The 14,852-nt window shown below is 39.9% G+C and overlaps 1 protein-coding gene across 2 annotated transcripts; it reads left to right on the forward strand.

Annotated features, from left to right (window-relative positions):
• The first annotated feature begins 1,270 nt into the window (after positions 1–1,270).
• cers2a (ceramide synthase 2a) lies at positions 1,271–14,852 on the forward strand. Of its 2 annotated transcripts, none has more exons than XM_040121213.1 (11): positions 1,271–1,724; positions 7,111–7,281; positions 7,407–7,524; positions 7,765–7,883; positions 9,828–9,885; positions 10,295–10,345; positions 10,520–10,612; positions 11,458–11,586; positions 11,766–11,872; positions 12,850–13,003; positions 13,116–14,852. In XM_040121213.1, exons 2-11 carry the CDS (start codon positions 7,112–7,114, stop codon positions 13,257–13,259), a joined length of 1,143 nt encoding a protein of 380 aa, XP_039977147.1. In that variant the 5' UTR covers positions 1,271–1,724; position 7,111; the 3' UTR covers positions 13,260–14,852. The 2 variants fall into 2 exon arrangements, with proteins under 2 accessions (XP_039977147.1, XP_039977148.1); XM_040121214.1 differs by lacking the exon at positions 1,271–1,724 and adding an exon at positions 2,518–2,612.

Consider the following 14,852-nt stretch of genomic DNA (forward strand, 5'->3'; position numbering starts at 1 on the left):
CAAATTGTACCTTCTTCCGCCCTACAAAATCAAATAGCATTTTACCAATTTATTTTAGTGTTTAATTATTTAGAGGCTGTATAGAGAGAGTGCTGCCTTCACAAATAATGAACCAACGAATCTTTCCTACTTGAATTTTTGCGAGTTTGATACAAATCTAGTTTACACTGGTGCGCGGTGCCTCCGGGAAATAGTCCAACACTGACAAAAGCTTTCGCCTTCTCCCACCTACTTGCCTTTGTTATGTTATGAAACTAACTGTTTTAACGCTTCCATATAAATGAGTGCATTACAACCGGAAATAGAGTTACAGTTTAACTTGAGTTCCCGTGTGACAAAGTTTAGCTTGCTTTAACAAGTGCAAGTGGTAACTGACTGAATCAAGAGTTCCCCGTCCGGGCTTGCCGTAGCTGTGAAGCCCGTATACAGGACTGGACTCGGCTGCTGCTGATACCAGCTCTCATACATACCCGCTGCCCTCAAAACTTCCTGTACATGCCGAGCTGCAGCCTGTACCGCGATAAAATGCCCCAAAAAGATCCAAAGAGACTGCCTGGGAGCTCTGGGTCTCACCGGATTCGCTCATGTACCGGAATCGCAGTAGACTCAGGGCCTGTTAGCCTGCTAGTTTAGCCTGTGGATATCACTCCTGATACCTGCTGCATGTGGCCTTTGGAGGGCTTGCTGCTGCAGCATGGTTAAGTTACACAACTATTAGTGCCTGATAGTCTTAATAATTACTTTGCATGTCGATTTAAATGCTTATATGGTCTCCAGGTTATTTCTTATTTCTGCTGTTTTAATGATACAATATACATAGGAGTTGTTTTTTTTTTGTTTTGTTTCTTTTACCATATAAGTACACACAGTACTGTCAACACAGTTATCACAGTCAGTTAAAAATAAACCCTTATTAATTTCATAATTTATCCGCTTTATGTAGCCGACAGCTTAATATTTTGGGAGAGTAATGAAGTATATTGTTTTACCTCCACTCGATAGCATAGACACCATAGCATACCATGTTCGCGCTTCTCTTGTGGCCCGAGAGGTGCGCAACACTCGATACTCGGAATGCCCGACGCATTTATAGGTTTGCCGCCGCGGTATAAAGTGACACGACAACCCTCGGACATACCGCTGCTACTCCACTCCTGCCCCCCTGACCCAGGGAACGTGCCTCGCCTCGCAGGCCGCCCTCTTGTGGGCACCAACCGCCCCTCATACCCATTGGCGGCTCACGTCACTTTAAATAGACTGCTCCCGCCCCCCGCACTCTCAACATACTACCATAATATCCACTATATCCGACCACTTGAACTACCCGGCGGAACGGTAACACGCCGAGGCCCATTCAGACTACTTTAATAAGACGGAAAAGTGATAAAGAAAGCCTCATTTCTTAACGGCCCCCCCCCCCCTCCCCACCTTGTTTAGACCGGCCTGAGGTCACGACCACAAGGGAGAGTTTCGAGGAGAAAGTGCGATACAGTTGTTTTATTTTTTATTTTTTTTCCCCACCCCTGAGAATGGGGCAAATCTGAGGGTTTAGAGAAAAGGGAAAAAGGCGGACCGCAGCTCACTGAACGACCAACAAGTTGGAGTGTGTTTAATGGCGAGAACTACTTGAAACCTCCTCGGCTACAACAGGAACAGAGGAAGAGCAGCCGCCGCCGCCACACATTTTGAGAACACATTACCTGCCCGCGTACAATTGAAGAGAGGTAAGTTGGCTGCACCGTTACTTGATGGACGATGCATTCGCGTCTGTTAACAGTGTCTAAGCCTCGGTCCGGGCTCCTTTACCGCCTGAAATCATAGGCGTCCTCTCGACACACACCTTAGGCTACTATTTTTAGACAGTAACGGGAGATTCATCCACCCGGGAGGATTTATGCGAAGTTTTAACCGGGGGGGGACACCCACCGAACTTTCGTCGACACGCTTCTCAAGTAAAAGCCCCCTCGGATTCGGACGTTGGGAGACGTAAAGGGCGCCCGCACGTCAAGTTTATCGCAAGTTCAGCTAGCTAACAGGCCTTTGCTTGTCCTGATGTCGGGGATGTTTGTTTAGGAACACCGCGATAAGACAAGGTCATGTAACCATTGAAGCCTAACCAATAAAGCATAACGGCCTCTCCCGAGAAAATACAGAAGTTGATTCCAAAAGATAAACGGCCATTTATATAGCTAATGGTGCAGGTTTTGTGTGCGCAAAAAAAAAAAAAAAAAAAAGTTTTCTAACGTAAGCTGTAGATACTCCCCCGCAAAGTTACCCTTGCTTTCTCTTTTTACATGGGTGATTCAAACCAAGAAGTATACGTGGCCCTGTGTATTAACCATACAATGAGAGTTAGTTTGGTGTTGGGAAACTTGTTCAAAGCTCCATCTCACTGACTCAGGCTGTCTGTTCCGCTATGTCCGGGAGACTCCCCGCTTGCGCCATGCGTGCTCACTCAGCCACTCCCTGCACGACCGTACGCAAACGGCGTAGACGGCTGTGACAGACACAAGCTGCAAAGTGATGCCAGCAACCCTAAAGTTGAAATTAAGCAACCGGCTTCAGCTTCATTAAAGACTGAGGAACTTTGACTGGTTAATAGGATTTTAAAAGTAAGTAGTCAGTCATTCTTTTGTGTCCTGTAGGCAAGTCAAATGAATCTTATTAACATACCTCAACGTCACAAATTTGCCTTCAGACTTTGCAGTCTGAACAGCATAGGACGGTCTCCATCCTTCAGGGTTTTGGTTAAGATAAAACACACACACAGAAGGTCCCTTTTGAAGCGGCATTCCACTGAGTTTTACGCATGAAGTTCATTTTACTTGTCAGTAGGAGCACTGCTTAGCCTGTGGAAAGCGTTGAATAAAGTCTCCTGTGGTGTTCCAAAGTCTGAAATCAAGGCCGGGGTTTGAGACATTCAGTTTTTATGTCCCAGGGAGTCAACGAAACTAAACAGTTTATGTTTTTATATGTATGTTTTGTTTTTGTTTTTTCTTTACAAGGAAACTCCCTGGGACACCTTTTTAAAAACTGAAAGTTAACAAACCTTGTGTGTTTACAGGTGGTCTGTATCTGTATTGAGGCCTAAAAATCTGTTGAATGCATTTCCTCCCTCAAATAACAGTTTTAAGATTTTGAACCTGCATTGTTTACTAGCTTGCAGTCTTCTTCTTTGCCACCACCTGTAGACAACTGGAATAGTGTAAAAATATTGTTGTGCTCATAAAGGTGCACAAGAACAGCCCACCTGGCGACCATTGGTGTTGGTCTGAACTACACAACGTACCTTTAACAGGAAGACTGCCTTGGACTTTACAAGAAAAGGACGTTTAGGAGCCGGGAGGGAATTAATGAAAGATGCTTTTGAGTAGCATTATGGGAAGTGTAGGATCTGGAGGTGTTTTTTAGCTTGACCCATACCAGTCTAAAAGTCAGGATAACTCTGCCTCTGGTCCACATACTTTGACCATTCATTTTTTTAATCATTCTTTTGTGAATCTTCCAACTTTATGGAAGCTAAATACTAAATTGCTGGTGTAGATTTTAAACTGGGTCAAAAAAAAAAGAGAAAAACCTCAGAAAATGCAAAAAATGAGGGACCCTTTTGTAGGACGGACGAAAATGCAGTAATGTCCTGTAAGCACAGTACACAGAAATAAGATTAATAGAGTAATATTTGAACTTTGAGGTGGGAAGAAAACAGACTACACATGCACATGTCAGACAGCAGTGGAGATAGTTAACTGTCTTTCTAGTACAGTACTTAATGTTGCTGAGCTTTGTGGAGTAAAATGTGAATTCAAATTTAAAATGAAGGTGAACTCATTCTTTTTGGTAGCTGTTCAAAAACACCACCCCTGTTCCCGGACACCAGATCATTGGTGCCAAAGTGGCACGTTGCACTATGATCTTTCCAAAAACTGTCCTTAAGATGGAAATGTTTAAACACTAGCTGAGTGGTGAGTAATGATGCTGCATTAAGTGATGTGGTAATGCTAGACTAGATGTCAGCCAGTGTAAAGACGGAGGATAATACAACAAACCAACTAATACACACATCTTCAGTGATAGATGCACAAATACAGTTAGCAGATGACTCTTGTTTGTTTCCCGGTGGAATAGCATAATAAGAGTCCAGAATGCGAAATCATTTTTTTCCTATCCAAAATGTGTTCAGTTTGAAACTTAAAATCACCTGAGGTAAGCTGTATCCACTAGACTACTGGTCTCACATGTTTGTTATACTTTATACTAGAGGATTTGTCAATGAACTACAGCTTGGCTATCAAAAGGAAAAGCAAGTTTACATTAGTTTCTGGCAGTTGCACCTGTCAAAACCACTGGTGCCAAACCTGTTCTTCTGCCCACTATTGATCTCCTCCGTTTAGTTAACCCTTGAGCAAATCATACACCAGCAGGAGCACACATCATACTGTTAGGGCTGGTGCTGCTGTCGTCTCCCTGTCTTGCATAAACAACTAGGAACACAGGGATTTTTACTACATGTAACCTGTGCAGATTTTACTTCTGGTTGCTTCTAGTGTTACGAGTTTGGGAGTTTAGCTTCAGCTGCTGTCCCTTGCAATGAAATTCAGCTGTTAGGATTTAGATGAGCTACAGAAAAAAATGTGCACTTTGCATTGAAGAAGTGGGATGCACACTTGAGAGCTTCTACAGCCCCAAGCTTGGTTTCCAGTTCCCCCTGTTAGATAGAAAAACCTTCTGTGTGTTCACCCAAATCCCATAATTTACTCCAGGACTGAACACAAATCTCCCATCATTAACATATTCCAACAAAATCCACAGAGACCCTATTCTCATTTCTCTGTTTGAAACATTTAAAGGACTTAAGGTGATCTTCATTCAGCTAAGCATAATGGTGGACACCTTGAGCAAAAGTAGGCTTGTTTATTTAGGTGACAGTTTTATGGAGTGAAAAGAGTTTGATTAGAAATCCACACACTGATTAACTTTAACAGATAGGATAGTTGATATTTTACTGCTCTTGGTTCAAGGTAAAGTGATTTGTCTTGAAACTGCAAAAGCTATTCTGTTGAAATAAAACTCCCACTAACAAAAGGCAGCCTGCGTGAATTACTGTGCGTTCATATGAAGCTTATAGCGGGTTAAAGTCCACACACACAGTCCTAGTTATGGGATCTGTCAGGAGGTGTGTGACAAGCTTAATTTCCCTCTCAGCTTATACTTTGACATAAAGCTTTGGCTGCAGAAACAAAGGTCCAGCAGTATAATATGATGATCAGACTCAAAATCTGCTGATCTTGCCACTGTATTGAAGTCCACAGGTAACTAAGTGTTCCACTGAGGAGTTGCCACTAATTACAGCAACGCTGATATCATCCCAGTTTGTTTGACTGCAGATCCTGATTCTGCACTCGAATAACAAAGCTAGTAGGACTGCGTTGAGCTCTCTGATGGTGCTCCTTTTCAGTGGTCAGCAGTCAACTAGAGTCCCGAATATTAAAAACCACAAACCAAGCCAGAGATCGTATTGTTGTTATGGACTCCACATGAGGACAATTTAAAAATAATAATAATTTTAAAAAAATAAATAAATCAGCCTACCATGATGTCTATACAAAATATCCTGGGAGTTCATCCAATCATTGTTGAGATATTTAGATAAAAAACAAAGATGTCAACCTTATGGTCATGGTCATGATCACCAACGTGAGTAGGATTCTTCCTCTGGGCACCATGAATGTCTGTACAAACTTTTGTGCCAATCCATTGAGTAGATGTTGAGATATTTCACAAGATAAATGATAACTTTGACCTGATGGTGGCACTAGATGAATAGCGGACCACCAAAGTCATTAGAATATATCCTCTAGGAACATTGAATATATGTAGCAAATTTCGTAGCTATCCATTCAGTAGTTGTCTAGATGTTACCCTCCAGACTCTCCTAGGTTCACTAAAGTTAGTAGGATTCATCGTTCAGGAACCATGAATGTCTGTACGAAATTTCATGGCAATCCTTCCACTAGTTGCTGAGATATTTCAGTCGGGACAAAAGTAGTGGCTTGCTCAACACTGCCATCCCTATTTATTGCACTGCACAGTAATTAATACTGTTTTTTTTAATGCTGTTTCAGTTATTTATTTTCTATAATCTTTTATTGTACCCCATTTTAAGTCCTATTTATAGGTCTTTCTATGTCACCATATATTTGTCCTTATGCCTTTTTATGTCCTTTGTAAAGCACCTTGAATGTCTTTGTTGTTGAAAGGTTATACATAGTTTCGACTTCTATAGTTAACACTAAGGGGAAAAAAAAAGTGGATATCTTTACAGGTTTGCCACAGTAGCTGTTTAGTCCTGTTTTATGGGGCTTTTAGTAGAAATGACTAACACTCGATATATTGCAAATCATCTTGCTCAAGAGATTATCAGCACATGGTGTGTTCACTGTGCTGTTTCCTTCGCCTAATTCAAATAGGAAGCGTGTTACAAATGAATGAAAAATCATTTAAATAAAAAAATAAATAAAAAATATAATTCTTACAAGATGTTATTGGGAATACAAAATTAAATCTGTAAAGTTCTGCTAAAGTCAACATAAGTCCCTTTTGTTAGATGTATAAGGAGATATCCAACCTGACAGCTGTCGGAAATGTGACTTTTTTTTTTTTTCAGTAAATGTGTCAACCAGCTGCAGACAATAGTTAATATTTTCCAGGAGATGAAAATAACTGCAAAACTGAAGTCAGGTTTAGTACGCTAGATGAATTCTCATTGGTTTTCTGGTTGCACTGTGAGCAGCATAACAAAATCTTCCCTTCATCTGGAACGGGAAGTGCGCAGATATGGTGCCTGTTGCTTGATGCCCAGTGAGATTAATCACCTCCAATCAATACTAACTCCTCTCTCTGTTTCCTCTCCTTCCTCTCAGGATATTGTCATGGCTGAGTGAGTTTCTATATTTATCTAATGGAAAATGAATGGAGATCACTGGGGAGACAAAACCATCTTTTTAATACCTGTCTTAATTTCCTTCCACAAGGTTTTGAAAAAAAAACCAAAAAAAAAAAAAAAACCTAAAAAACACCCCGAAATCCTTTTTTCTCTCTGTGTCATCTTAGGATGTCTTGGCTGAGCGAGCTGATATGGACGGACTGGATTTGGTTTCCTGAAGGCCACGGCTGGGCTGACCTGAAGGACCACGATGACCAAGTCTTCCCCAAAATGCAGGACCTCTGGGCTACTATCCCCATTGCTCTCTGCTTCCTGGTCATCAGACAGATATTCGAGAGGTGAGCCATCTGCCATTTGCCTATGAATCTACCTCCCTATCTGTGTGTTTTGCATGTTTCTTTTGGATAAATGTGAGATGATGTGTACTTAGGGTTTCTCATATGATGTGTTTTCTTATTTCCAGGACAGTAGCGATTCCTCTGGCCTCTCTGCTGGGAGTGAGTGACAAGCAGCGTGTTTGTGCTCCTCCAAATCCCACCCTGGAATCCTATTTCTGCAGTACATCAAAGCATCCCACACAGGTACTCATCCTGCATACTTCAGGAAACTAGCGCTGCTCCATACATACTGTGTATCCTTTGGCAATAATTTATACAAGTCAGAGATGTTCGTGTTTTAGATGTAAATGGACAAGAGTGACAGCATGATAGAAATATTACATACAGAATCTTCACAGCCAAGTCTTAAGTGACCAGTCAACTACAATCATTTTATGACTCAAAACACTGACCCTTCTTTCCTTGTCCCGCTTTTGTTGCTAGAGCTCCATAGAGAGTTTAAGTAAACAAACGGGCTGTTCAGTGCGACAAGTCCAGAGGTGGTTTAGGCAGCGGAGAAACCAGGACCGGCCCAGCAAGCTCAAGAAGTTTCGGGAAGCCAGGTAGCTAAACATCTTCAGCAGAATGTCGAGTTCACCCCAAACCATTTCCCGCCCTTCATACTGAACTGTCTATGAATCATGAAGTAGATGTAAAGGATGCAGTCTGCAGTTTTGAGGGTGTTTGTCTTTTGTAATTTAGGAAATTTTCAGTTCAAACAGGATTTTGAAGAGGTCACGATGTGCTATTACTAGTTCCAAATTCAGCATTGGTCAGGACACCTGCAAGGTAGATTTCATGGGTCTTAAGATGAAATAATAACATTATATATTTTATAATTACATATAACCTGTAAGCTGTCACAAGCTGAAAATGTTAGAAAACACTGGTTTAAATAACAGGAACCTGTTTCAGAAAGGGTGTTTAACAACCTAAACCCGAACTCTGGGTAGACAGATCCTGGGACTGGGAACTCAGAATTTACGGTTCCAGAGCAGTTGATCAGAGTTAGTTCAGTCAACTAGCAGACTTTTATACACGGCTGATAAATTGCTGGAATCCTACTGTTTGTCTGTATTAAATTTTTAAATATATTTATTTAGCTGTAGCCTGATGGGGACAAAATAAGTGCTGCTGGCAGCAGAAGATGAAATCAAAGAGATAAGACATAAGTTTATTTATAAACCTATTATTGTAACTCATGGTCCCACCCAGTAATAACCTTATGATTTTGGTGATTTAAAAAAAGTGTCTAGATTAAACTGAATGTAAATTTTTAGACGTCTATTTTACATTAAAAACATATTGCTCAAAAGCATATTTTGTGTATTGTATATTATATTTCACAATCTAGTACATTTAAACATAGTAACTGAAATGCTGTTAAAACAATTTAGACTATATGTAGTCTAAATGCAAAAACTGTCTTTTAAACTACATTTAGCCCAGTTTTAAAATCTTAAAATAGTCTTTTCAGCTGAACTACAATCATCTTCACGCAGAAATATTTCACATAATCTCCAATGTGATATGATAATTATGATTAGGAATATTCCATCACTGCGACCAATGTTACGCTGATTACTGAATGATCATAGAAGTGAGAACGTTAGTAAAGATAAGCCTTGGGTATCAAGCTAGGAGCAGGAGACACTCAGGGTACGTTAAAGAAAACCTACCAGCGAGCAGGTTAGCCTCACAGAGTAAGATCCCACAGTAACTGACACAGTAACTAACGCCCTGTTCAGACCTGTTAAGTATCTGTTTCAGGAAAAGGAAACTCAGTGTTAACAGAGTTTTCCCTAAACCCGCTTTCTGGAATACACGCCAGATCTGACACAGTGGAAACCTGCTGCAAACTTTCAACATGTTGCGCTTTTTGGTGATATTCCAACAGCTGTGCATTGAATGTGCTGTTGTAAAGCTTTGGTACCAACTGCTACTACAGAATGTCAAACATGATTTCAAAATACTGCTTTTAAGTGATCCATGTTCAGCTAACAGCTTATTTCATCATCAGTGGTCTGGTGTTCAACCCTGACACACCCACAAAATGGGAGCAAGTATTTCTCAAAAGCAAAACAATCCACAGTGATGGGAGGGATACACACTGTGTGTTCTCTGGTACAGGATGTAAAACAAATTGAATGAAACCAAGCTGTTCCACCTTCAGCTGTGCGAGGGATTTTTTTTTGGACCAATGTGATTCAGGATTTAAATTCCAGTGATGTGCATTAGTGATTGGAATCATTATTTAACATGTGACAAGGGGAATTGTTAAATGTCTTTGGCAGAACTTTTAGACTTTCTGGACAGGTTGACGATTTCAGATGGGGATGTCCACCTCCAACATGTGTTGTGTTCGCTTTAATTTTTTCACATTTAAGTTGTTTTTTTTAACCCTGAAATTACTTTGCCATTGTGTTGTTTATAGGTGGGATGGTTTTATTTGTGCTGTGTGAAATTATGTTATGGGATTCCTGAGAGTGCTGTGCATTCTCTTACAGTTGGAGATTTACCTTTTACCTTCTTGCTTTCTTTGCTGGCCTGGCAGTCCTTATTGATGTGAGTACTGTGTCAGAATCTGGCTGCCACTCATTGTGTTTGTTACAATAAGCAAAAAATCAGTATATGTGTAATTTTGCGCCATATAACCATGAAATCATCCACTCTTATCATAACTAGAACCTTTTTTTTTTTTTTTTTTTTTTGTGGTCCACTAGCCAAGAAAAACAGTCTGTAATTATTTTTTTTTTTGTGTGTGTCTTCAGCAAAATAAAAGTAGATCTGTTTGCTAAATGTTAAGCATGCTTAAAATAGTACAGAAATGCAGCATATTGGATTTTATCCATCGTGGACACAGTGTTAGATGCCAAACTCAAACTTTGTTTTCTTCTGTATTATCACTTGGTGTTTGTACATGGGATTGCTTGTGTTAAACGTTCATTAATATTGAATATCTATCTCCCCTCAGAAACCATGGTTCTATGATATGAAGCAGATGTGGGATGGCTTCCCAAAAATGGTATGTCAAGTGCTACGACCTGAAACAATTCTTTAACTAATATTTATGTCTTATTTATCTTATTTTTGTTTTGACTTACAAAAATGTATTGATCACCAAAATGTATAGCAAGTGGTTTCTCTTCCGTTTTCATTTGATTTACCAAATAACTGAACTTCTTTCTCCTTTTCCCAGCCACTGTTGCCTTCTCAGTACTGGTACTACATGATCGAATTAGGCTTCTATGTCTCACTGCTTTTTAGCGTAGCATCGGATGTCAAACGTAAGGTAGGTGATACAGCGCTGCTTCCTAAACTTTGTTAGCTCTGTGTACTATAAAACCCGTCAGCAACCATCCATCAAGAGCGATCACTCACTGAGTGCATTAAATGATGAGAACGATCTGTTGTTTTGGTAGTGTATTTTGAGATTTGGATACCGATTTCTTCCTTAAGAATGCCTTACTTTTTGCATTATGTTGAGCGCAGCTGTCAGAATTCAGAATGCCATTAAAGATGATGTTCATATCAACTCATACCTTCCAATTTTACAATTCGGTAAGGTCATAACAAAGAACCTGAACTATCTCTCAGATCAGGGATGTTGCTTCTCAAGTTAATTTGTGACCAGTTCTCTGTGGGAAGTCACACTGTGGAGAGACAGACTGACCTTTTTGTCCACAGGTCTAAACGTTGTTGTGAAAGGCGCAGACCCTCAATCTTGTCAACAAATTGCAGGGCCTCAGTGCCCAGTGCTTGTTTTATAACTCTTTGTAAGAACTTTAGAGGTTAACAAATACAAGGAACTAATCTCTTAAACCAAAACAACAGATTTATGGACTGCTCTGGAGAGCCACCATGTTGAAACCAACCTCTTATTTAAGGATTTGTTGTGTAACTTTTTGTTAAGTTCTTTTTTTGCCTCTGTATATGGATTTACTTTCTTTTTATAGGTTTAAAGCTGTATTATCTGTTATGTGCGGAAAGTTAATCATTTGTAAAACCAAAATCAATCAGACTCATGCTGTCGATTAGTGACCAATCTTTGTAGCTTGATCAATAAGTGTCCAAACACTGTCGGATATTGCTTTTACACCATTTCTTCCTGTCCTTGTATTTTTTTTTTCTCTGCAGGATTTCAAAGAGCAGATAGTTCACCATGTAGCCACCATCCTCCTTATCAGTTTCTCTTGGCTGGTCAACTACATCCGGGCAGGGACTTTGATCATGTTAGTGCATGATGCCTCTGACTATCTAATGGAGGTATGACGACATGCCAACATGGCAGAAAAATATCATTTCCAAGCTAATAATTGTTTCATATACCTCATAACCTTTACATTGGTGATTAGCTTCATGATAACAGTATTAAGATCAGAGCACTGTCTGCCCTCTAGAGGGGAATAAATGAAAAGGTTACACTCTGATCTCTTTCATTCCAGTCAGCCAAAATGTTCAACTACGCAGGTTGGAGGAAAACCTGCAACTTCATCTTCACTGTGTTTGCTGCCGTTTTCATCATCACCCGTCTCGTTATCCTCCCCTTCTGGTAAAAAGAATGTTACATCAGACTTACTGTTACTGTAATGAGTCAATCACATAACTGTCTGATAAGCACATTTGAGAAATTAGAGTACCACTGACAATTTCCCAGCTTGCTTTGCACAGTAGGGTTCATAAGCAGCCATAGTTCACAATGTTTATTTAATTTTGTGCAGATTTTTAGTTGGTGCTTAAAAAACATGTGCAATTGCCACATTGATTGATTGATTGATTGAGTTTATGCTTGGCTCAGAGAACAACAAATGACCTATTTATTAATGTTTGAGTAATGTTTGCTAAAAACTACAGTGCCGAACTGTTTTAAGAAGTTACTTAGCCTTTAAAGAAAAAAAAAAAAAAGTAAAACTGGTCTTTTCATGGGATTTGTTGACAGTAAAAAAAAAAAAAAAACAGAGTAAGTTGAGCATTATCGTATAACGTTGCTGTTCCTGCTACTATGACTGCACACTATGCATTGATGTCATGCTACCATTCAATGTAACGTGCCTCCACTCCCTCAGAAAGCTTCCAAAATGAAAAGTGAATCCAAACGAGGATGTGGGGATGTTCAGACTACAGTGTGATGTCCCTGGTTCTTTGTCAACCCCCTCTCTAACCAAATAGAAGCTTGGTACATGTTGTTCATAAGAGACAATTTAATTTATTAAGACACAAATACCATCTTGTGGGAAGAAGCAATGAAATACCATGATGTATATCAGAGTTACTGGTGCTTAATTTCATTATGCAATATGGTCATGTCCTCTTGAATATATTAGCATACATGTTGATTGAAGCATGCACTGATTCACATTTTATTTTTGCAGAAATTTCATAAACGTTTGTAAAATTTTTGCAACATTTTACTGGAAACACAATAACAGACGCATTGTCTACACTCCTGGCCCGTCTCAATGGGCTTTTGAATGTGACTGTAGGTGGCTCTGACTGAACTCTCTGTTCTGCCTTTGTCCTCTTGTCCAGGATCATACATACTACATGGGTGTACCCCCTGACCCTCTACCCCCCCTTCTTTGGCTTCTACTTCTTCAACGGGCTGCTGCTTGTGCTGCAGGTTCTGCATATCTTCTGGGCTGCGCTCATCTTGCGCATGGTCATCAAATTCCTGCCAGGAAATGTACGAAACAACACTTTCAGTTGTTTTGTTTTTTTTATTCTCCCTAGCATGTATCACAGTCAACTCAAACTGACAACTGTACAAATTTTATGTCTTGTTTTTTACCTGACAGGAAATTGTTGAGGATGAGCGGAGTGATAAGGAGGAGACCGAGTCAGAAGATGATGACGATCGAGAGCGGAGGGAAAAATCCAAAAACGGCCACATGCAGAATGGCCACGCTCCCATAAACAACAACCACAGAAAGAGGTACTGATTGGACAGTGAGAGGTGGAGATGAGGCCATGTGAGGACTGACGACGGGCCTTCACATGTGGCCCTATCTGACAGCCAAAGAACGAGAGCGTGGCATGTTGAAAGAGGCAGCAGGCAGCGCACACACACACACACACACACACACACCCACAGACACACACACACACACACACACACACACACACACACACACACACACACACACACACACACACACACACACACACACACACACACACACACACACAGTATACACAGACTCATATATCTTTACCCTCCTTTCTGAAACCCTGGTAGTCCAATGAGGATCATTTGACCGCTCTGTGGATTACCCTAATTTAAATGGTGAGAAGAAGACTGCGCTGCAGAACCTCAGTGATCTCCTTAGCCCCTAAGCAGCAGAGTGGTTTTCTCGTTACACACATCCTCTCCTCTTTTCCCTCTGCTTCAGTGTATTTTGCTATTTGCCAAGATTTTGTGCTTTTGACCAAGTTGCCGAATCTGCCTGCTTGTAGCTTTATGTTTTGTTACTGGAAGTGTTTTAAGAGATGCTGTGGTTAGGATGGGCATTCCCTTCCTGCACAGTCAGTTAATACTCTTCTAAGTATTACTGCCCTTAAACTTGACAGATTTTGCTCTAAATAACCACACTGAAGTCAGTGACATTGTAAGGAGCACTAAGGTGAATGAGGCCATGTCTTTCTATGGACCATAATCTGATTTAAGTCTATTTACCAAAGTCCAGAGTGTCATTTAATACTGAATCTGTGCAAGTTTGTTTTTGCACCTGCCATTTTGTCACTTTGGTTCTTGCCAGTGGGTTTGAGCCGGTGTTGCTAAAATATATTTGTTCCAATGATGTTTAAAACAAAGTAATTGGTGATAAATAATGTTTGTTTTTTAACAGTTTGAAACAGTGCGAGAAGGTGCTACATCTGCCAGGTGTGTTGATATGTGCCTTAAGTTTGTCTTAAAATGCTTCGCCTTATTGGAAGCGGAACGCACAGAGATCATTTTAAATGTTTGTTTATGTTTATGCTTAATGTCTTTTAGTTGTTTGATTTTACTTTGCTTTGTGTTTTATTTGTTTTCAGTCCAGTGAGCGGTTTAAATTTGGGAGCAATATGTTTGAGTGTAACCCAAACCAATCAGTAACTGGTTATGAATTCTGTATGGGCTGGAAGAGTCAATAGCATTTCCATTCAGTGTTGTTTTTCCCATCCATTCAAAGATGCACTTTATGGTTTCTTTTATAGATCAGCATTGACTAAATGTCTAGTAAAGAAGCTAGGTAAAAGTGTTTGATTCAAATTCAAACCTGACTTATTTTTAGTTTAGGGAGATTTAGAGTATGATTTCAATTTTGTTGAATATTTATTCTCATTATTATCCACCCAATATCTTCTTCTTTCTCACTGTTTTGGTTCATTTTGTAAAAAACAAAACAAAACAAAAGAAAAAAACGGTTTAATGAAATCTAAAGCGATAAAACTGAAACACCAAAGTATGGTTTACATTTTGTATGACCGTGTCATTTTCAAGTGCCTTCACCATTTCAAGTGTTAATTGTAAAAAAAAAACAAAACAAAAAAAA

The sequence above is a fragment of the Xiphias gladius genome, chromosome 24 (genome assembly GCF_016859285.1).
Source record: "Xiphias gladius isolate SHS-SW01 ecotype Sanya breed wild chromosome 24, ASM1685928v1, whole genome shotgun sequence".
Taxonomy (NCBI): Eukaryota; Metazoa; Chordata; class Actinopteri; order Istiophoriformes; family Xiphiidae; genus Xiphias; species Xiphias gladius.